The sequence below is a fragment of the Caretta caretta genome, chromosome 2, assembly GCF_965140235.1.
Source record: "Caretta caretta isolate rCarCar2 chromosome 2, rCarCar1.hap1, whole genome shotgun sequence".
NCBI classification, from domain to species: domain Eukaryota; kingdom Metazoa; phylum Chordata; order Testudines; family Cheloniidae; genus Caretta; species Caretta caretta.
The window spans coordinates 88,472,321-88,496,124 of NC_134207.1; the positions used below are offsets into that span (position 1 = coordinate 88,472,321).

At 39.0% G+C, this 23,804-nt stretch overlaps 1 protein-coding gene across 9 annotated transcripts in view; it reads left to right on the forward strand.

The window, feature by feature from the left end:
- The window catches only part of PTPRM (protein tyrosine phosphatase receptor type M), a 682,939-nt gene that overhangs the window by 430,797 nt on the left and 228,338 nt on the right, over positions 1–23,804 (forward strand). For 6 of the 9 annotated variants that reach the window (XM_048840290.2, XM_048840291.2, XM_048840293.2 and 3 more), the window contains exons 13-14: positions 500–536; positions 5,842–5,916. In XM_048840290.2, coding sequence (XP_048696247.1) covers positions 500–536; positions 5,842–5,916 — 112 coding nt within the window. The remainder of the gene's footprint in view (positions 1–499; positions 537–5,841; positions 5,917–23,804) is intronic. The other 3 variants (XM_075125313.1, XM_048840298.2, XM_048840300.2) reach the window with 1 other exon arrangement.

The following is a 23,804-nucleotide window of genomic DNA, read 5'->3' on the forward strand; positions in this document are numbered from 1 at the left end:
ACGTACCCTTCAATTCCTGATAAGATTTGGCTGTCTCCGTTGACAGCCTAGAAATGTTTTCTGCCAGATACCATAATGGCCACTTTTTCACAGTACACTGGCAGTACAGAAATGTGAACACCACTGATTATTTTCTTTCTTAAATTGTCTAGTATGATTCCTAGTACTGTACTTACTCGTAAGAAAAAGAAAAATCTCCTAAAGTCAATGAATAACCAAAGAAAATATGTTGCATACATCATGTCCTATACGTTTATTTCATCTTTTAGTGAATGTTAAGTGAAGTTTTGATGGCACATGGCCAAGTGTATTGTGTTTTAGTTGTCCATACCATGAAAAGTGCATTGGAGTCATTTTGGAGACTGTTAAACGTGTGATCAAACACACAGAATGGACAATTTTCTTAGATCTTATCAACAGTTTAAAACTAGAATGATAGATGGTTTTCTTTGCTTTGGATACAGCACAAGAAATGACCTTTCCTCTTTATTTGACACAGGAAACCAAAATTGACTGCGTCAGGGTGGCCACAAAAGGTATGATTAAATTGAGTCAAATTTTCTGGATATAAATCTGTTGACCTCTCTTTCATACATTTATGCCTTCCTCCAGAAATGTTTACTTGGCTAAAAAGACATCTCTGAACCTGACACTGTATTTTAAAGTAATCACTCACATGTCTAGCTGAGACTTAGGAAGTTTCCTACAAAAGCACAAATTTATTATACATTTTTAGTTGCCTACATGAACAAGTGTTCTTTTTAAACATACTCTGTGGTTTTTATATGATCTCAAAATAAGTATTTTTGACATTTGTATATATAATAGGACTGTTAAAGTGCTGATAGTAGAGTACCCACTAGCTGTTTGCACACATGAATAGTGAAAAATTACCCTTTCCTTATAAGCAATTCTGGTGTTTGAATTGCTTTATAAAAGAAAAGTGGAGGGTGTTCACAGACCAGCTCTTTCTACTGCAATGCCAGTACACTGTACTGCCCAGTAGGAGATACGAGTTCAGACAGCAATAGCTGTAATCCTGGTCCCCAAGTAGAAAAGATTAGTCATATTGCTCAGGTGATATGCTTTAGCTTTGGAGACTGGGAGTGGTTTGTGTGTATCTGAGTATAGCCACATTTCTTTAGTACCTCCACTGGATGACAAGACAGAGGTCTGAAAGAAAATTTGGGGGTGGCAATTTAGAGGTGGAAGGGTAGAAAAGGGAAGGGAAATGTTGCCTTCTAGTTTGGGTGCCTGGACAGCCTGCAATAAAAATATTTCATAAGCAATTGGTCATAGTCCGTTTTTGGAGGATCACACATCTCGGGTTAAGTGACTCAACATAACCTCATGCAGAATCAACATGAGGAGATTTTACAATTCAGCAACCACAGGTGTCCTTTTTTCACCATACCTAGATAAGGTAGATGAGACCCTTATTATTTTGACATGAGAAATGTCAGCATGCAGCGCCTCACATCTGTGCCCGAAAACTTAAACTGAGGGTGGACTGCCAGCCTCCCTAATACAATAAATGGAATTTTGGTCACTTTTCTCATCTAGTTCCCAAATATCTGGAAATGAAAAAAAAATCCCTAGTTTTCAAGTTACTGAGCCCATTGCTTAGTAAATAATTACTAACTTTCAAGTATCTTCATTCTAAGCAGATGAAATATAGAACAACAGATGAATTCAGTGGAAAGTAAAACACTAGACTGTTCTCCAGTAGCATACATGAATCCAGCAATTGATTAATTTACACCACAAATCATGATAAACAAGTTTTTTAAATTATTTAGAGATTTTTATTTGTAATTGCTAATGAATGTTCAATCATTTGGACCACTTGATGGAATATTTGTAATGCTCATTTTGAGATGAGAATTGCTTTGTGCAATGAAATTGCTTTCATAGCAACAGACCATTTCAAAGTAACCTATTTGTTGAAAGGGACGTGAGAAAATGGAGCTCTTATTTTAAACACATGTCAATTTGTTTTATGTTTTGAAAACATATTTCTGAGTACTTTGTAATATCTTTGTCAAGCCTATAAGATTGTTAGAGAGATAAGAGGTGAGGACTTTGAAACAAGAATTCCCCATGCTGGGCTTTGCAATCCTAAATGTTCCAATTTCAATGAGGTGCTGCTGTAAAGCATTGTTTCCTGTGCCACTAAACTTTTGATGACATAATACAGAGCAATTTCACTCGTTGCTCAAAATGACATGCAGAGTCTGTTTATATTTTAATTGTTTTATCTGTAGTTTAAAGGTCAGATTATGCCTGTATCTGGCAAGGTTGCTTAAGGAGCAGTGAGCCTTTCACCCCTTGGGTTTCCCACAAGTGCTAAATAGAATAGCAGGACCCCTTATCTTTGAGGTGCAAATCATCTCATTTGCCACGGGGAAGAAGGGGGGCCATGACCCCACACCCATTCCCCTCTATACTTGTCTGCTGACTTGGTTGACCATACGCTGGGGATCTGTGTGAACCATCCAAAGGGCTGGTGCAACGTGTACACTTTCCCTACTCTGAGGAAATGAGAGGCCTTTATGACAAGAGGCTCTATCTCTGACCGTGATCTCCCTGGGTCAGTAAAGCTTTATACTGCTTGTAACTATACAACCTGATGTGATTATTTTAATGCATATAAAGTGCTGTTATTAGACAATTATAGCTGTGTTCTGTGGTTGTGTTGCTATACGTATTACAGCGGGCATTTGTGCTTCCCATAGAAAAGGTTGCAAAACAGTCTCCATTATCACATTTGTTTTAACATATTCCTGACTTTCCAAAGCATTTGTATTTTGGGCTGAAATCATCCTTAAGGACTGAAATTTGAAGATTTTTAAAGATAGAGCAAAATCTCTTCATTCATTAATCATGAATATTGGTGGCAGAATCTGGTTCTTAAGTGAGACCTAATGTTGCAACCATTTATAGTTCTTACTGCCCTGCAGACTGTCATATACTTTAAGGCCCTGATCCCGAAAACACTTGCATATGCACTTAACTTGAAGCACATTAATAGTCCCATTGACTAAACTCAGGCTGCTGATGTGCTTAAAGTTAAGCACATATTAAGTGGATCAGGGCCTGTATCATAAAATGTAGCCTGTAAAACCCACTAGCTGTGCAGTACAGCCAAGTTGCTGTTTTTCTCCTAAATTCCACCCGAGTAGAAAGCTTCTGCAGCTCCACTCTGGAATTTGAGTCGTCCAGGGAGCATGTCAATATACTCCTCCAAATTCCCATTAGCCCAGGTTACCCACTGATCAGCTGAGCCAACTGGTTTTGGCAAAGCCACCTGGTTGTCTACACTCAAGGAATGTAGCCAGCAGGTTTTGAAGTCTGCACCCATAGGAGGAATCCAGGACTTGATTTGAGCATGGTCTTTAAAGCCTTTTAGTTATTTCCCACCCTCCCCCTGGTTGTCTCAATTTAATATTAGTCAAAAGTTTTGTGTCCCCCTCAAGACATTCGTGCAGTTGGAATTGTGGTAGAACATGGATTGAGTTTTGCAGTAGTTAATCCATGGTATGTTGGATGCTTTTCTTATTTTTGTACACTTTGTGGGAAAGGTTTCTTGCCCTGATCCAGCAAAGCACTTAATCAAAGACTTAACTTTAAGTACAGGTAGTCCTGAATGAAATCAACGGGACAGTGCATGTACTTAAATTTAAGCAAATGTTCAACTGCTTTTCTGAATCCAAGCCAATGTGCTTAGTACCTCACATGAACAAGCTCTGTAGAATCACTGAAATGTCAGCATAAGCAGGAGAAGAAAATGTCTTGTGTGCAAAATATCCTTTTACTTGAAGGCTTTCTACAAAAGATGGCCTTAACCCTGTATAGCCATACCCAGGTGTATTCTGATGCAGGTTCTATGTCTGTATCTGGATAATACTTTGTAATTCCATTATTTTAAATCCTCAGTGCATAACAGTTGAAACAAACGTCTTGTAAGCATTAGCTCTTTACAAATGAAACCGATAGACTTTCAGAGATCATATAAAAATCTTGATTGCCATGATTATAATGTTGTTTTAAGATCAGCATACTGGGTTCTGTATAACTGAAGCGCCCAGTGCTGCTCCTTTAGAAATCAAATGGAACCTTGCCACTGGCTGCGCTGGGAGATGGACTGGGCTCCCTGTTTCTTTTTATCTGAGTACGGTGAAGAGTGTTCTGGTGCTGCAAAATAAGGCTTTTGTTATTTTTATGACTATTCAAAGTGCATACAAATGTGAGGACTGAAGGGGTGCCTCCTATGTGAGATGAGATAATTAAAATAAAAACAGGATAGATTTTCATGCAGGTAACAAAAATGGCTTTCATATGTCTGCTCTTTCTTTAAGCTAAATGATGATAAAAATCTGTGAAGGGGAGGTTGAAAAACACCAAAACATGCTAACTATACAATTATCAACGTTGTGGTGATTCTTGATTATATTAAGAATGTATTTCCTGCTATGACTTGTTACAATGTCTGAATAGTGACCATTTTGGCATCTCTTAAGAATCCAATTCTCAGACCAAACAGAAAGAGAGGTTATTATTCTGCTCTTGCAACATTGGGAGGCTTTCATTAATTATGAGAGAGAAAAGGCTATTATAATATTTTAAATCCAATAGCAACAGTACTCTAGTAGCTACTAGCAGCACTGTGTTGCAGAGGGGTATTTCAAAATATTATGCAGCAGCAGTTTTGAGTTTAATTGTCTACAGATGGTTGATGATCTATTTTCCTCACTCGTTGCCACATTTCTAATAGCACCCAGGCTGTTCTATGTAAATTAGCGATCTTTCATATAATCTTATCTTTAATTTTCCAATATTTTTCTTTGCATCATTTTCCAGCTGCATCATGTCGGATCTGACCTTTTAATTTTTTAAAGTATTTCTTAATCTATATGTACCATACTGTGCTTAACCATTTAATGACAACCATAGTGCTTCTGGCAAACAAAGAATCAGAAGATTTCATTGTGAACCACAGTAATACTTATCTGTTGGTACAGCCCTCCAAAAACAAACACCTGCCAGGAATAGTTTAGGTATACTCGGGCCTGCCTCTGTGCAGGGGCCTTAACTAGATAACCTCTTGAGGTCCCTTCTACCGTACATTTCTGATTATATGAAGAAGAGTCAAGATACTTTAGGTGTGTAGGCAATTCTGCTTTCACCTTTCATTGTTTTAGTGGGAGACTATAAACTTGTTTAGGCCCAATCTAGCAACTACACACATTTAACTTAAAGCATGTGAAAAGTCAGTAGTACTGCTCGCATGTGTAAGTGTTTGCGTTTGCAAAATTAGGACCTCTATCAGGAAGATTCAGGAAAAAATGTGTATTAACTATAATTGAAGAATATTGTACAGGAAAATGATATTTTAAATAAACATAGGAAAAATGTACTGTGAAAGTTTAAAAAGCAAAAAAGAAATTGGTGTGATTTACCTTGACAAATTAAGGTTGGAGTTATCTGAATAAGCACTGAATTTTTTCAGATTAAATCCAATGATGTGGCCAATGGAGCCAAGCCTCAATCTTTAGTTAATCAGTTTTGTAATTGTTAAATAGTACACTTTGATTCCTTTTTCTGGATGAAGGTTACATACAAAAGCTTATTAATATCACAGAATAACCAAACTAACAAAATAAGAAAAGCTGATGATGAAGAGGCGCTTTCGTGGTTTTTTGTTCATTTGTTTTTGGTTTTGGGGTTTTTTGGTAAAACTTTGAGACAATAATATTGACCAAGATTCTTCTTGCTAGCATAGCTTCAGTCTGGCTTTTTCTTCCTCATGCATGCTGACCTGGAAATCTTCCTTTGCCTTAGCTGCGATAATCGTGACTCAGCTTACAACACCATACATTCGCATCGCCCCTGCTGCAGGCGACGACCAGCTAACAGGTCAGACATTCAAGTATAGACAAGTCATCTTGCACATTTCAGAGTCATTTTCTTTGTTTCGTTTTCCCTCCATGTGTTCTTCATTTTCTGCTCATAGATTGTTTACCACTATGTAGGGTTTTTTGGGGGGAGGGGGTTTGTCAGCTACTACATCCATTGAATTAAGTTATGTGCTTGGCATCAAAGACTTATATCCATGTATGTAAAACAACTCCACTGCATGTTTTCATTGTGTGTTTGATCTTTGGGATGTTCCTTCAAGAAATATAGCTGTCCTAGCTTTGCAGCAGTTGCAACATCAGTCAGGGTTTTTATATAAGTATGTGTGTGGGTGTGTGTGTGTATCTATTTTTTCCTGCATTATTAGATCAAGGCATTGTGGTTATCATCTTGTTGATTTATTTGGGGTCAGAGAGGGACACTTTCATAAATCAGAAAATATTGTGGTTGGTTTTTTTAACTGCAGAGTGGTTTGAAGATAGTTGTATCTAACAGTATTTCAATGTACATAACATTAAAGATAAAGAAATAAAATAAAAACATTGATCACTGATGGGTCTTCGATTTAAAAGAAAAAGGCCTACAAAGTGACATACAGAAATGCACAAAGTTATAAGGTTTTTAAATCTAATTTACAAAATAAATTCAGTACACATGTGAGACCATTATTAGGCTATGGTTTGCCCAAGGCCAGTTCAGAATGTAGCAAAAAATCCTTATGAATATGGGGAAATTATTCATTTTCTCATAAAATAAACACACTCATAAAGCTTTTGAGGAATTTGGAAACCAGTGTATTCTGAAACAGAAGAAAAGTGCATTAAATTATTTTAAGGTGAATTTGATGGAATATGTAATATAGGAAGTTAGATCTGCTCCATCAACATGTGGTGCTATGATAAACCCATAGGCATTTCCAAAATTACTAGCATAATTACTTGGGAAGGATCCAAATGTTGCTGTTGGAAGGGAAGAAAACAGTTCAAATGTTTTGGCATCTGGATACTGTTACAGCCAACCAGAGAGAGAGAGAGTTAAATGATATCAACATAACATAGAAAGGCAGATGATCCACCATTGTTGTGTATATATATTTATATATTATTTATGATTATATAAGACTCAAGCCTTCACTTAAATTAGTTTGTTTGTAGTTGACAAACTGTTAACTGATTCATATACAATTATTTCTATTGAAAATAAGGAGAAAAATGTGGTGAGAAGATGCAGGGGGTAAGGGAAATACAAGCTAAATATCTTACCTCTTTGAAGCACTGTCCACAGGCATTTTCAAAACTTACATTCTCTGGGTTCTTTTCTGGAGAATAAAAGTAAAGCTTTGAAGAGACAAGGAAGGTCTCTTCCACTTACTTCAGCAAGTTCTGACGACTTTGGCACAAGAATGAAATGTGCTTACGTAGACATTCTCTATTTTGAGGATTAAAGCTTTTTATTGATGCAAAACTTAGTAGCTACAGAAACTCAGTGAAAGATGTCCACTCTGCAAGAGAGAAATGTTTACAAAGTTAACACAGAGAACAGGAGATATCATAGTTGTAAATACCAAAGTACTTAATTTGCTGCTTTCTCGATGGATACTTCATAACAAAACAAAAGTGGCTAAGGCCACTCCTAGTAACCCTCATGCTTCAACTGCCTTCAGATCTGCTGCTTTTACAGTTTTTCAAATTTTCATTTACTGCGCAATAATAATTTGTACAGTAAAAGAAAAGACATCAAATAATAAGTGGGCAGCTAAAAGGGAAGAAGTATCTGCTCAGTTTCCCTGAATAGATCCCTCCCTAATAGTTCTGCTGCAAAGAAGAGTGAGGGACAAACAAGCAATGGACCCTGACCTCAAACCCTGTGAATCCCAAGACAACAGCAGGAGGCCAGGCTCATCCACAGAGATATGTATGCCTTCATGCTTTCTCTGGGTCTCCAGCAAATTCCCCTCTCAATGGCAGTGATATGACTCTAATAGAACCAAGTTATAAAGACTTATGCTCCCAGTTTTCCCCTTAAAGGGAATTCCCACTTTTGAAGGGGGTGAGTCCATATTTAATTGCCTCCCTCACCAATGCTGGGCATGAGGAAGCAGGGAACGATGTGCGTACTCCTTTGGGACATCCATTGCCCATCCACTGCCCTTGTACCGACTTCTGGGTTGTGAAGGTCCCTCTTTGGATTGAGAGGAAACACTGTCAAAGAGGTGTTTGAGCACCCTTTCTGCATGGAAGAATTTGCCTGTGGAGAGTCTTCTCCATGGGGGGATTTTAGTGATATGATTGGATTATTGCTTACTGTGAGGCTTGCATTGTAAATCAGGTTGCATAGCATTTTCTGTTATAACACCCTGTTTCCCCTGCTTGTATATTTCAACATATAACTTTTGTGATTGAAAATGTCCCTGCTTGTTTCCACCCAAAAGTGATTTCTGATTTTTAACACCTTGGGGTGGGGGGGAATTTCCATATGTTTTTGAATTGTGGGAAATGGAAGGAAAATGCTTCTCCCACAGTTTAAACTAAAAATCCTGACCACCTTCCTAAACACTGGTAAAGCCAGCTGCTCTCCCTGCTCAACTAAACCAACCTGGTTCAACTCAGCTCTTTCCCTCCTCTGTCAGCAACCTGTCCTGGCCCTCCCTGATATTGTTTGTCTCTCATCATTAGTCTTTCATGCTGTCCTTCCCCTCTCTTCCCCCCTTCCGATATATAAAAGAAGAGGGCTGCCAGGTTTAGGAACAGCCCCCCTTCACCTTACAGCCTCTCCATGGCCTGGATCGTACGACTGGAGGCAGCCGCAAGTGGCAGTTCTCCTTTGGCTGCTGCTAAATGCCTTGGATGAAACTGGGACTACGTTAGTACCACATAGTGGGTTGCCGAGGCAACTGTTCAGTTTTGTCAGCAACTGGGGAAAATAGGCAAATAAAGCTGACAGAATTGATCAGTGAATATATTATTATCAGTAGCTGGATGATGCAGGGACTTTTTTTTCAATTTGAACATTACAAAAATAATTAATTTAGTTCACCCATACGGTCAGAAGGATAGGGAGATAGTTCAATATATTGTATCTGTCCATCGTATGCCAGTAGAATTGACTGCATATACATGGAACAGAAAGTATTTCTTGCAGACCAATTACTATATTGTCTGGCCCTGATTTTTAGACCATAACATGGGCTCCATGTTTGCACCTGCAATGGTTGGCAGATGTGATTGGTGTCATTTACAGGTTTAACTACCTGTTTGTACCTGTGTATTATGTAGCTAAGCGTCTAAATGGCATCGGTTGTACTTGCCGTTATTTGCAAATTGGGGGCACAAAAATCCAGCAAAATAAATATATTATTATTATGAACTGGATTAAATCTTGTTATGGGTTGAGTTAAAACCTCGCTATGTGTGAACACACTCTTCATTTAAGTTAGTTGTCAGAGGCCATTAAGGGTCCATACCTAAAACAAGGCATAATGGAGTCTGGCCAGAAACTAGCACCATGTAGGCATAGGGTTTCGCTGCGTGTTGTTTTAACCATATGCATGTATGTATCTGTGGATGAGCAAAAAGTCTAGTGAAGTTGTTGGGAGCGGGAGGAGAGAGGAAGAGCAGACAACAAACAGAGAGGCTTGGAAGCAGGAAGTAAGCCAAGAAGCAGTATGTAAGAACGGTGTGACAGTGGAGAAGTCTACAGTAAGGTTCCGAGTCTGGTGCTGGTTAAAGAGGCTTGGGGCTGTAAACAAAGAAACTATCCCCTGTGTTTTGGTTCCTCCTTCATTTGGAGAAGAAGGACTTTGTACATTCTTTATAAATAAACATACTTGCATCAAAGAAAATACCAGACTTCATCATCCATTTCTGCTCCGAGCTGAAACATCCCCAGGGCCCCAAACTTTAACTAGCTGCACAGGTTAAAAAGGGGCAATACTGTGAACATAGTAAAACCCCATTTTCCAACCACCCTTAACCAAAACTCACTCATGTGTGAATCTAGAGTAAGCTCCCTCATTGTAAATCACTTACCTAAGCCACTCTGGATGTTTAGATATTTTGAAGTTCTCAAAATATTTCTGGTAGACAGGTTTGTATTTATATATATTTTTCATTTGCTATTGAAAGTTGAAGATGAAATTCATTTGTTCTCATACTTAGGGGAAAAAATCAAGGACAACATGAAAAATGTCGTCTGAAAATAAACACACAAGAAATTAGTACATACATTGTGTATTAGAATAAAATAAGAATTATTTTGGGATTAAAGCAGAGTGACACATAAGAGACGGCTGTAAGATACTGCACCTTGCTTCACCATTTTGTAAGACACTTCATTCAACAGTTTCAGAATGTCCATATTTGGTATTCTTTGGGCCCTCATCTCTTTTCCTCCTTCCAACATTTTAATGAAATAACATGCTTGGAGTTAGGATTAAAATGTTTCATGTTTGAATGCATGTTCCTTAAGTGTTGTAAAGTGTCTGGGCTACTTACTTTTAAATTAAAAAATTTTCATTTATGATTTAGTAGCACAGATACCTATTGTACCAGATGCTATTCAGATTGATTTCCATCAACACACTGTTTCTATCAACCACTGTTTGTTACACATGCAGCTGGAAGGCTAAACTTTGTGTTGCAGTGTCTTTGTAAATGTGATGATTCACATTCAAACTAGATACATCAGAGGCTTTTTGTAATTTCTCGTTAGAATAAAAATACTTTTTAAAATTAGAAAAACTAAAAAACAGTGTCACTCATAAAGCTTAAATTAATTACACTGTAGATAACTGAAGGTCTAGATAAGCAGTGTAGTTTAGAACCATGTTATAAACTGATACAAAACTAATCCCAATTGTTTTGTTTTTTTCTGCCTTATGGAATTATTGGCCGAATAACATTTAGAGATTTATCAAAATGTGAAATTTACCACATGAGAGTTATTGGAATACACTGGGCCAAATTCTGCTCTCAGTCATTACAATGTAAATCTGGAGTAATTGCATGGAAAGTCATTGACTGACTGAATTGAGATCTAGATTGATTTTTTTGTGTGTGTGTGTCAGTGGATTTACTCTGGATTTACACTAGTATTACTGATAGCACAATTTCGCATTAAATGTTTGTTAAAACAAACTATAGCATTGTGAATTTGGGAAGGATTATTTTCCCATTTATCTGTGTCATTAGACAGGACCTCCTAGGAGGAGGAGGAGTGACATTTTTCCAATAATTGTGATACAAAGTCTAGCTGCTAACAATAATAAAAAGAAGTTAATTTGTCATTCTGTTTAAAATGTTGATCCTCTACTGGAGCATTAAGTAAGCAGGTCAGGGAATCTACACAATCACCAAATGTACCTTCCCTTTTCCCTGCAATCCCTCCAGCAGAGTACCGTCCTAGCAGCAAAAATGTGATGGATCTTAATTGAAGTCAAATGCCATCTATATAGTAATCATAAAAAATGTCCTTATGAGTGACACAAATTGAAGCTGTATACCCCCTTTCCCATATAGAGACCCCCTCATCCAGATCAGTTTCTTTGTCTGAATTCTCCTCCCATCTTTTCATCTGGGTTGTTTTCTTATCAACATCTTTTTCAGTCAAAAAGGTATGTAGCTCAGACATAAAACTTTTTGTTCCAGCTTGCATCTTGGTCAACTCCTCAAATGTGGTTAATGGTCTAGATAGAGCTGCCTTGTATTCAGATTTCACAATAAAATATTTGACTTGTAAATATTTAAAGTACAGGATCTTTATATTATTTACATTATTACATATATCTTGGTGTGATTTCAAATCAAGACCAAGGAACAGCTGTCTCTAAGGTGCCACAAGTACTCCTTTTCTTTTTGTCCAAATTGAGTAATCTCAGCTCTTACCCACAATGAACAGTCACTTTGCTTTTTCCTTGGGAAAAACTTTGAATTATTAATGAAAAGGAAGAGGCCTCAGCGATAGGAATTTAAAAAATTTATCCAAAGCTGCTAAGGTGGTCTGGATGAATGGATGATTCTTTTATTTTTGGAGACATAGATATCTTTTTAATCCAGCAATTACTCTGAATAGCTACATTTGGGTTTCAGTGTTGTTTGAGTTTTACCCAGTGTGTGGATGGTTTATTTTAATCCAGTTGATCACATCTTTTAGTTGAGATGTATAACAATAATAAGCCAAATTAGGGAAAGCTAGTTCACCCCACTTTGTAGACTTATACAGATCTATAGAATACACCCTTTGTCTTTTGTGTTTCTCTCTGAATTTTAATACTGCAACCCGCCATGTTTTTAATATTATGTCAGGGATGCACTGAAACAAAAATAACTTTGGGAGGACAAAAAGAAAAGGAGTACTTGCGGCACCTTAGAGACTAATTGAGGCTACCCTACCTAGCCAAGAAATTTCATATTTATCCCATTCCTCCATTTATTCCTTTTATTATTGTGTTCCACAGTGGGGGGTAATTGCCTTAAAAATGCAGTTTCTACACCATATCTATTCCTACATATTTTAAAGATTCCTTTATCCATTTAAATGTATGTACCTGACAACAGTTAGATGTGACTCTTTTGGGAAAATTAATTCCTAAAGTTTCAGATTTATCATAGTTTATTTGGAAGCCTGAAACCTGACCAAATTCAATTGTCCTGTAACTTTTAATGAGGCTTCTGGATCATGCAAATACAACAAGGCATTGTCATATACAACGCTGTTTTGCATTTGGATGTACCTTACCAAGGGGCTGTTTCTCACCTTTTTTGCAAAAGACTCCATTGCCAAAGCAAACGGGGGCTAACAAGAAACCCTGTCCTGTACCCTAGACCAGTGGTTTTCAAACTTTTTTTCTGGGGACCTAGTTGAAGAAAATTGTTGATGCCCGTGACCGCATCAGAGCTGGGGATGATGGGTTTGGGGTGTGGGAATGGCTCAAGGCTGCGGAATGAGGGGTTCAGAGTGTAGGAGGGGGCTCTGGGCTAGGGCAGGGGGTTGGGGTGGGGAGGGGGTCAGAGCTCTGGATTGGGAATGCAGGCTCTAGACTGGGGCCAGGGATGAGAGGTTTGGGGTGCAGGAAGGGGTTCTAGGTTTGGGGGGCTCAAGGCTGGGGCACAGGGTTGGGGTGCGGACTTACCTCCTAGGCAGGGGGGCCACGGGGCTCCGTGCACTTCCTGCCTGTCCTGGCACCGCAGACTGTGCTGTGCCCCGGAAGCGGCCAGCAGCAGGTCCAGCTCCTAGGCGCGGTTCTGCACGACTTTCGCCCCCAGACACTGCTTCCCCACACACACACACACACGGTTCCCATTGATCGGTTCCCGGCCAATGGGAGTGTGGAGCCGGTGCTCGGGGTGGAGGGAGCTTGCAGAGCCCCGTGACCCTTCCGTCTACGGGCTGGACCGCAGCGTGGTGTCGGAACAGGTAGGCACTAGCCTGCCTTAGCTGGGCAGCACCGTCGACAGGACTTTTAATGTCCCGGTCAGCAGTGCTGACCAGAGCAAGGCGATCCAGTGCCTTACATGCCGTGACCCACGGTTTGGAAAAACACTGCCCTAGACATATTAAAAGGGGGAGATTGATGTCCATTAACCAATGAAAAGGTCGAGAATCAGTATATAGGCATGATAGGCCAATATAAAACTGATTTCCATAACCAAACCTTGTCCAAATCTGTCTGAATTACTCCCACTGCAACTGGTTGAGAGTTTTTTCAGTGTCCAAAGAAAGCAGAGTGCAGGAAAAATAGCCAGAATTAACGTCATAGATCAAATTCAGAGTTCTTTTGATATTATCAGATAGATGACTATGAACAACGAACCCAGATTGGTCAGGGTGAACATATATGGGCAAGATGACAATCCATTTGCTAGTCTTTTAGCATCACATTAATTAAAGAAAGAGGTCTGTGATACATATCAGGCATGATGAGATTGTTATCTTATCTTTGAGTTCACGTATTCTGAAAATTTTCCACCATCGATGACCTTTCTCCAAATTTGGAATGGTTATGATAATTCTGAAGTCAAACTTACTTCAGGAGGGGAGATCTGGGTCTCCTGCTATTTTGTTATTAACTTCACCTGTAATATAAATTGCAGCACTAAATTCAGTGTAATGTTGTACCCATTAAGTATACTTTATTCACATAGAGTAAAATATCCTGGGGGCTATACAGCCCAGTTTCCATTTAACTGTATTCCTTTATCATTGTAACCACATGACTATAATATCCATTATTTATTGAAATGTCTTAGCAAATTATTTTCTTTGGGATCTGGACTGCTTCTTCTGCTCTCATTTCTGTCATGGTGTCTTCCTGCTGCATCTGTTTCGAGCAATTCCATTTCTCTTTGCTCTCACCAATTCCCAGTGATTTGTTGGTGACCTGTGGGACCGATGCCTTTGATCCCATTCAGATTGTTCTTGAGCTGATTTGTCTATTCCAGTGTCCATAAAAGTACCTGTTCCCCTTCTTTTGGATCTGAGCTGTACATATTTGTACATTTAATGGATAGTCTGGATAGGAACCCCCATTTGTATCTTCTATTGTTCTTTCTAAGAATTGTGGTCACCTGGCAGAGTTTTCTTCACTTCTAAGGGTTGAGGTTGCAAGATCAGGGAAAATCTGTATTGGCTGGTTTAGAATCATCTGTGGTTCAGTTCTCTCTCTCATTGCCCTCAGTAGCTTATCCTTGTCTTCATAGTAGTGTAGGCCGACGATCACCTCTCTAGGTCTGGAGCCTGCTGGGGGTCTGGGGAAAAGGGATCTGGAAGCCTCTCAATATGAATATAATCCTTATTGCTGAGTTTTAATATGTCATGGAAAATATTGTTCAATGTGTCCAGCAATTTCTCCCTTCAATCTCCTCTGGAATACCTTTAATCCTTGTGGTGCTCTTGTATTCTCTATTTTCCATGTCCTCCAGTTTTAATTCTGTTTCTTTTTATCTTTTTTCAGTTATTTGGATTCTTTCATCTAGGTTAATAATGCTGTCTCATTGCTTGTTGAATTTCTGATATTTTCCAATTAATCTAATTAATTTCATTTTTTATATCTTTAATGTCAGCCTGGTACTCTTCCCTCATCTCCTTATTCATCTTTTTGATTTGTAACAGCAGGTCTTCAGGTCAAATGTAGTGACTAATGCTTCTCCACTCATCTACATAGTTTGTTTTGCTGGAGGGGGAGTTACTCTCTTTCGTGGTCATGTCTTTGTTATGTTTTTTTGGAGGAAGGGGCATGGGGGGGGTCTTTAGGTCTACTTGTCTTTCCTCTGTGCTTGTTACACCTTTCTCAAGATGCTGCTCCCACCCTCCCCGATTCACATGTACTGTGACACGATGAAATCTGAAGCACTGCTTTGGGTAACTAAGAACCCATGCTTTGTTGACAATACAACACCGCTATTTACAGATGTTACTGCAGGATGAACACAGTCATGAGCTTATTCTTGCCTTGATACTTCTACATAGCTCCCATTGACATCTATGGGAGTTATGCACAGTTGTCAAGAAGAGAATGAACACCTTCTGTTGTGAAATGTCAAAGTAATGTACAGGGTCACTTCCTTGCATGACAAGGAAGCCGTGTGAGAGAGGATCTCCATACTGAAATTCCGATCCCGTTTTTTTCCTTTAGAGCTCCAACATTCTCATTTGTTATGCTGGTAGTAGTTCAAGGATTCTGATCCTCCCTGTTCAGCTGGGCAGAATGTAAAGTGAGAAGAACATTTTCTACTTTCTGCAACACCCGCTGAGTGCATTTTAATGGGCTGGAGTGTCGCTTGTGATTTATTGCCCTTTTTGTTCTTTTATGTGTTTTGCTATGGCAGTTTCATCTATAAAACAAAATAGTTACAAGAAAATGTTAAGGCGTGCCATGGGAGCCACCTTTTTCTTTTTTTGCAATGTACTACTGAGGTATTCTCAGGGTCAGGTATTCTCCTTCAGAAACAGTGCCGCAAAAGCAAGTAGTATTTTAAACATAGGCAAGTTTTCCATGTGTAGCACAAACAAAGCAGCTAAAATTAAAACAATTATACTGAGGGAATAGAATGATAACACTGATGGCTATTGTCACCAGAAGTGCTGAAGCACAGAATCCAACTGTAAACCTGCTCCATTTGTATAAAAATAGGAATCTGAATTGATTAGAAGTCAATTGATAGTGTGGTAATGTCCACAATATTAAGACTTTTTTTTACTTTTTTTTATTGTGATAAGGATTTACTACAGGCTTTGGTGAGAATAAAATGGTAGCCTTAAATATGAATGTGGTATTATAATTACAATAACACCTAGAGGCATCAGTCAGGGATACAGGGCCACATTGTAATGAGTTACTATTATTTGAACAATGGCTGTGTGGGAGGTTCTGTCATCAGGGGAATCAATACAGTTCTGCTGCATGGTTAGGAGAGTAGGGAACAAGATTTGGAGAACCCATGCAAGGAATCCTCCTTAGGTACTGCATGCATATAGTCACCAAAGGGGCAGATTCACAGCAAGGGTAAAGAAGGAATCACAAATCTACCAGCCATTCTCCCTACATGGTGGAGGCAACCAGAAACAAGCCTACTACTGCAGGTCATAGAATGTATCATCAGGAGCAGATCCACTGCTGATTTGTGGCCTGGAAGAAGATGGTAATTCTTCCCCAGCCCCCAGAAAGGACTCTAGGCCACAAACCAGTTATTTAGGCTTTGTGCTGGAAAGTGAGCATTAGTGCATTTGCTCAGGAGAGCTGAAGATTGATGGGTCTCATAATCAGTATGGAGGCTGTTTTCAATCCCTTAAAGACACAGCTAACTGATCTGGAATTTTGTGGATTCCAGACCAGGTCTAAGAGAAGAATTTGGCCTTACATACTTGTAAAATGTCTGTTTTTGGCACAAAGGTAATTGAAGCCAGCAAAACGTGCCCATTTTGTCCATTCAAAATTGGAAAAAAAAAATCAGTTCAGTCAGTAATTTGCAATCCAGTGTGAAAGCAGTTGTTATTTTTTTCCTTTCTCATCATTTTGAAAAATGGAAAGGTAAAAAACTTGAAGTAAAAGCAAAAAATATGAATGAGCCGAGCACAACAGTATAAACTATAACAAATTAGATAAATCTCTACCATTTGTATGGTACAGATTGACATTGTATCTCATCCAAAATGTGTGAGCTTCAACAACAGACTGGAGTAGCAGCTAGTACAAATACAAGAGCATAAAATCATGAATTAATTTTTAGAGAATGTTTATGTATCATGTAATCTGCAGTTTCACTGTTTATGTGAAAAATTATGCCTCTGATTATTGCTTTCCAAAATTGAACATGGTCTGCATTGCCCCACAGTAGAAAATTAAGGAGAGGCAAGGGAAGAGTGAGAAATTCTGAAGTGTAATCAGAATATAAAGAAAAGAGTGTGAATTCAATTTTTTCCATCTGTAGTTATTGACTATATTAATAAATTGTAAACAATAAGAAAGGCAATTTAAAGAGAACTTTGGACCTGTTTGGGTAAGATATGTAGTTCTGAGGTGATGCAAATCTGACAAGATTTGTCATTGAATTATAACAAATGGGTAATAGAACATTATAATATTTCATTGAGGCATTTAAATTACTATCAGTACAAAGCATTAAGAGTGTACTACAATAAATAGAGGCTATAGTGTATAGAAAGGGACAGCAAGCAGGAGGGCATTACTCTTTTGCTGTAACCAAGAGGACCAAAGTGCATGCCACTTTGGCAAAATAATGTTATGACAGAGTTAGCATATCACTCACATGGCTTCTGGACTCCATGAAAAGAATTAAAATGTTAATACATAATATCTGCGGCAACGTTATCCCCATGCATTATACTGAAAATGTGCATCTTTAATAATGAGAGTTAGACTGTGATAATGGATGGCTTTAGAACACTGTAATTGTTAGGGTGGTAATTAAGTGTGTGTGTGTGTGTGTGTGTATTTTCAAACATATTTCTCCTAAACTTTGAACTTCCATGTACTTTTTCATCATTTCACCTCCCATTATTGCTGATAACTACGAAGTTTGTATGTAAATAGAAACATCTCAGGTGAGCCAGGGCTGATTTACAGTTTTGCATCAAAGCCATATGGATTTTACAGACTCATGGTTCTGAAGACAAACCAAGTAAAATGCAGCAATTTTGACTAAGTTCTGCTTTCATCTTTTCTATTAGTTCAGACTTGAAACTCAAAGTGAAGCACAGGAGGCGATGCAAATTTGTGTAAGTCAGAACCAAAGAAATTATACATGAAAACCCTGTGAAGCAAAGTACCCATATTTCATACAAGCCTAGTTTTGGTATCATTGAATAAGACAGCTTCTGTTTATGACTAATTATTGTGATAATTAGCAGTGAAGGGAAAGGAGCTATAGGAAAAAATTACTATTTAAAGTATTCTTGCTAAAATGTGATAGTTTAGAAAGTTTCCCCTGGTCCCTAAAAGACTGCAACCAATTTATGAGAAATGAAGTGTAAATCAGTAATAAGCAATTATGCATTCAGAGGGGTCTATTCTTGTTGATACGTTTAACGTTGCTTCAAATTGGACAGTTCTTTTATTGCCAAAACTGCAAATGTTTCTGAGATTTGCACAAATACAACATTAGTACTGTAATCTAGCTACAGAGGCAGATTTCTGTGGAATTATTTTTCCTCCCTTATACTTTTTAACTCCAGTTTCCTTTCCCAAGCTTCTCTTTTTCTCATCCAAAACTTGGATGAAACCTTCTACAGCTATGAATGAAATGAATGGGAATGAAAAGAATAATGAAAAGATATTTTGTTTTTTTGTCCAACATTTTAAAAAGGAAGTCTCTTGCATATTTTTATTCTATCACAGATAATACTTCTTTGCTGTTGTAATACTGTGGCTTCCATTATGCCCTCCTCCAAGGAAACCCAAAAGTGGTGAATGGAGGAGTCAGGGAATTATGAGAGATTGACTTGGCAACATTGCTAGTGAAGCCTCTTAATAGATGGCAGGGAGGCTGGGGGTGGTGGTTGTGGGGTAGACAAAGAGTGCAGACTTTCAATCTATACATGGGGAAATGACGACTTAGATCGGAGATGAAAGTCTGTCCAGTTTTAGAGCTGGGGACTGAGCTCTTCCCTGCCCTGCTGCCTCCTGCTACCCCCCTGGCAACACAAAAATAGAGCTTGCTGCCATTGACAGTGGGATTGAATGCTCTTTGGACTTAACTCTCAAATGGAAATCTGCAGGGGTATGAGAACCCCAACTCCCTATCCACAAAATCCCAAAGAACTCCAGTTAATCAGCTTCTGTTGGATATCAGGCTCTTTGCCTGTACTCCTGAGGCAGATCTGCAGGACCTTGGACTCTTCTGTTCATGGAAGCATTGGGAACAATCCAGCTACCTGTGTCCATGCTAGCAGAACAAAATGTCAAGTGTCTAGTCTTGACCAGTTAAGTTTCAGTCTGTGCAGCTCACTGAGATTCCAGAGGTGTGGAAGAACTGCATTCCACAGCCTGTGATCTGATCACATGTGTTTCCCTCCTGGTGATGGCAAACTGGGATAGCAGAGCAGAGGGTGAGCTCCTAGTGGGGATTGCTGTTATCTCCCCTAAAGAGAGCAGAGTGCCAGTTATCCTTGAGGAAGCTCTCATGTCCCCGAGCCTCAAGACCCATGCTCTTGACACTGACAATCTGGCTAGCTGTAAATTTATTTTAAATATTTGTCTGTGAAAATTGGGGAGAGGTGGAAGCAAGACAAACTCGTAGGATGTCTGATTTTCTTGACCTTTCATTTCAGGCCTAGAGTTGGCGCAGAAACTTCTTTTGTGTGTTGGTCAGTGATCTCCCCCAGGCAATGGGTGAAGATCAGGTGTCCATGATGATGATAGTTCCAACCACTGCCTTGATAGCACTGACCATAAGGTGGTGATGGCTTGCCCGTGGACCATAGAAGGAATGGGTGGGGTTACTCTGGACTAAAGTCGATTCCTTTCTTTTACAGGTAAATTTGGGATGATACATTTCTGCCCCAAGAGGTCATCTAGTCTAGTGCCCCAAGTTGAGGGAGGATTAAGAATACCTAGACCATCCCTGAGAGGTGTTTGTCTAACCTATTTTTGAAAACCTCCAGTGATGGGATTCCATAACTTCCCTAGGTAACCTATTCCAGCACTTAACTGTCCTTACAGTTAAAAAGTTTTTCCTACCTAAATCTCTCTAGCTGCAGATTAAGCCCATTACTTCTTGTCCTAGCCTCTGTGAACATGGAGAACAATTGATCACTATCCTCTTTATAACAACCTTTTACGTATTTGAAAATTGTTATCAAGTTTCCCCTCAGCCTTCTCTACACTATATATGTTCAGTTCTTTCAATCTTTCCTCATTTTTTTTTCTAAATCTCTGGACTGTCTCCCATTTGTTCATATCTTTCTTAAAATGATGTAGCTGAACACTTTACTGTGCCTTGGAGCAGGGCCTCTTGTACACAGAATAGGGCCAAATTCTACAGCAACAACCCCTATGTTTCTCAACATTAACTTATTTTATTATCTTGAAATATCCTCCCCACTGGTCCCCCATGCCTTTGCTCTCCCACAAACACACACGACTATGGCTCACAGATGAAAATGCTAACTGACATACAATTTGTCTTTTCTTCTTGAGGATGGAATGTTTACCCACGGGAAACTCAGCTACCTGGGCTATGGTTCCTATGATGTTACCCAGGTAGTTTAGTCTAGATTAATCTCCCCATATGTGCCAGGCAAGTGGGGAGCTTGTAGCTGGCAGCAATAGCACATCTCCCAAACTTCTCCAGGTCCCAAGTGATGTGCTGTTCTCACGCCAGCCTTCCTCACCAGTCTGCACTTCTGGTTTACCCATTCCATGGGTGCATGCTGGACTCCAGCTCTGCAGTGTGATAAAATTAGCTTCCCCTGTGGAGAAAGCTGGACAGCAAGAGGCAGGCAGATGCTAGGAGGACAGGGTGACTGGAAACAAAATGGCTAGCTACAACAGACTAGCAAAGTTTATGGGAAAATTGCTGAATTCCATACTATCTTGGTCAAATGCCAAATTCATTGCTTACAGAATCTGAGTCCATAGGGCAAGACCCCAATTAAAATGAATAGGGCAGTTTACACCTCTCAGAGCTATTGTTTCAAGCTATCAGCAGACTCACTTGGACATCACAGTGACAGATTGTAGGGTGTTGGTGTTTGAGTGGTTATCTTCGCAATTGAAAGAAACATTTATTTCTAATAAAAGCTCAGATTCTAGATTACCATTCTGTGGAAAGAGGTGAAATCCATGGCAAATAATGTGGCAGTGGAATCATGTAATGCATATGGCCTGGCATTTGGAGAATGACTAAGAGCTAGCTACCTAAGTCTAAACTGATGGAAGTGCATTGTCATAACCTCCTATTGCCGTTCCATGAGCCTCCTTGATTGGAGGCATGATCTCACCGTACAACTCATGTGATTGCAATTCATGAGGTCTTGTTAGACTTCTGCTGCACTTAGATGACCAGATAGCACCTGTAAACCCAACTGCTTCTTTGCATATGCAGTTGGCCAAGAGGCTTTTAATTTTTATTTCTGATATGGACTTCGCTGCTATAACCCATGTTTTTGTCACTTTAGGATTAGAGTCCTGTAGTGTGCTCTTCAATGGCTGACACTTTGGCCAAGTCCACCCAAGAAAAAAGATATGTTTTAACACATGATAAAATGCACTTTTTTCCTTGGCCTTTAAGGCCTGTAAAATTATTTGAAAATTTAAGCTTGTGGAGAATGGGGCTTCCTGCTTCTTCAGGAAGTTATCTGTACAAGAGCACAGTACATCACAGCTCCATGCTCTGCACTGGCTGCTTATTAGTTTTCTGGTGTAGTCTAGGGTGTTGATTATGACCCACAAATCCCTAATGGTCTGAGGTCTGGCTACATGAGAGACCAGATCTCCCTCCTTGTACCCCCTTTCTTCCTGCACAGGGGATCGTTTGGGACTATTTTATCACTGTGTGAGGAAGGGAATCTTTCATTTTTGTTAGATTTTCTTAGTTAAAAAAAGGAGCTATTGGAAAGTAATTTCTTCCCAGGAGGAACGAGGCATTATTGTGGGGCATTTTGTGTTTGCTTACTTTTCCACCCTGTCTTAAGATTTGGCAATTGTAAACCAAGAAGTGTATCAGAGATTCTATTACAGAGGAGTTTTAGTAAGAGTGGAATAAGTTTTACTTTTTTGGTGCTTTGTTGTGTGGCTGGTTGTTTGGGGTTGATTCAGCTTGAGGGGCTGTTTTAATTTTATTCCTTTTCTTTTTTGGTTTTAGTGGATTGGCTTTTTAAAATTATGTGTAGGCACCTGAGGTTTTAAGGAGGGACTTTAAAATAAATAAATAAATAAATAGCCCCGTGACAGGCAATACTGTATAGCTAATCACAGGAGTGTAGATCAGGGTGAGGCCAAGGGATGTACATCATATTGGCAGTTTGGTTTGGTTATGGCAACAATGAATGTTATTTCTTATGTCTACCAAAAGTATGAATGTTTATAAAAAAAAAAAACCTACTTTGTGCTCACATGCGCTCAAATGAATCACCCAAAAGTGAGTTTACAATTACAACTAAATTGAAAATCAAACAGATTTGGCATATCCATCAGTGACAGTTTTTTTGCATTTCTTTTTGTGCTGTTCTCCGTTCATTTTTTTTATGTCTTTGCATCAGTGAGGAATGTCATAAACAAAGTTGTTAATTCATAATTAGTGTTAGGCAGTGTGCTGTTATTTTGATAGACCTTTTCTGATAGACTCCTTCTGCTTGGGGACTCTGAATTTAATTGTATCACATGACTCGATACCTTTGTTCATAAGACATATTTTCATGAGCATATGCACGTGCGCACACACACACACACCCCAGCATGACTTTTACTAAAGTAAAAACTCTGTTAATGAAGGAAAGATAACTGAGCACCAGTATATAGTGTAAAATAATCACAAATAAAGAAGCAAATACTCTTCCATGAAAATTAGGACCCTGTTCTCCCTATACAGTGTGTGAGGAACTGACCAAAACAAAAAAGATTGAATGGGAATTATCATGTTGTAGGCAGGGTGAATCAGGATACAGGGATTTTAGCACTGACAGTTGACTCAGTACTAAACAAAACACAGAGAAAGACACGTTTGCTGCCCAGCAGAGAATACCATCTACAACTGAGCATTTGGCAAGGGAACAGCAATGGAGAAAGGGGAAATACTGTAAAAAGAAAATAGACCTTAAGCCAGTGAGTTTACAAAACTAATATATTCAAGACATGGGCTAAAAAGGGGGGGTGGAAATTAATCAAAACCACCTCTGTCACAAATTATACCCTGCCCAGGGTCTATCAACACCTCATAACTTCAACCATATGGACAAAAAAGCAGTACATTTTTCAAAGAAGAAATAAGGAAGTTGATATGAAAGCAACCAGTGAAATGTGTTGGAGTGGGGGGGCTTTCTACCATTGCTGGAATTCTGCCAGGAGTAATGAAACAGAGACTTTTGTGAGCAGAATACATGCTGGTTAGCAGATGAGGACTGAATGTCAGTTGTTTACAGTACAAACAGAGTAGTTGGGGTGGTAATTCATTTAATCTACAAATTTGTATGTCTTTTGGATCTTCTCCAGTACAGTCTAAAATCCTGGCATCTGAACCAAAATTTAAACTCAGATAGCAAGTGCTTTGGACTTGCTTGTTGTATCCTTGTAGCAGTGCCTCTGCTGCCACAGCCTTGGAAATTGGAGCTCAATCATTCACTCTCATGGAAAAACCCATCTGAGGGGGAAGCTGGCATGGAGTTTTCAAGCCAATATCCCCCTCAAGGAGGGAGTTAGTTTTTTATCAGCCCAT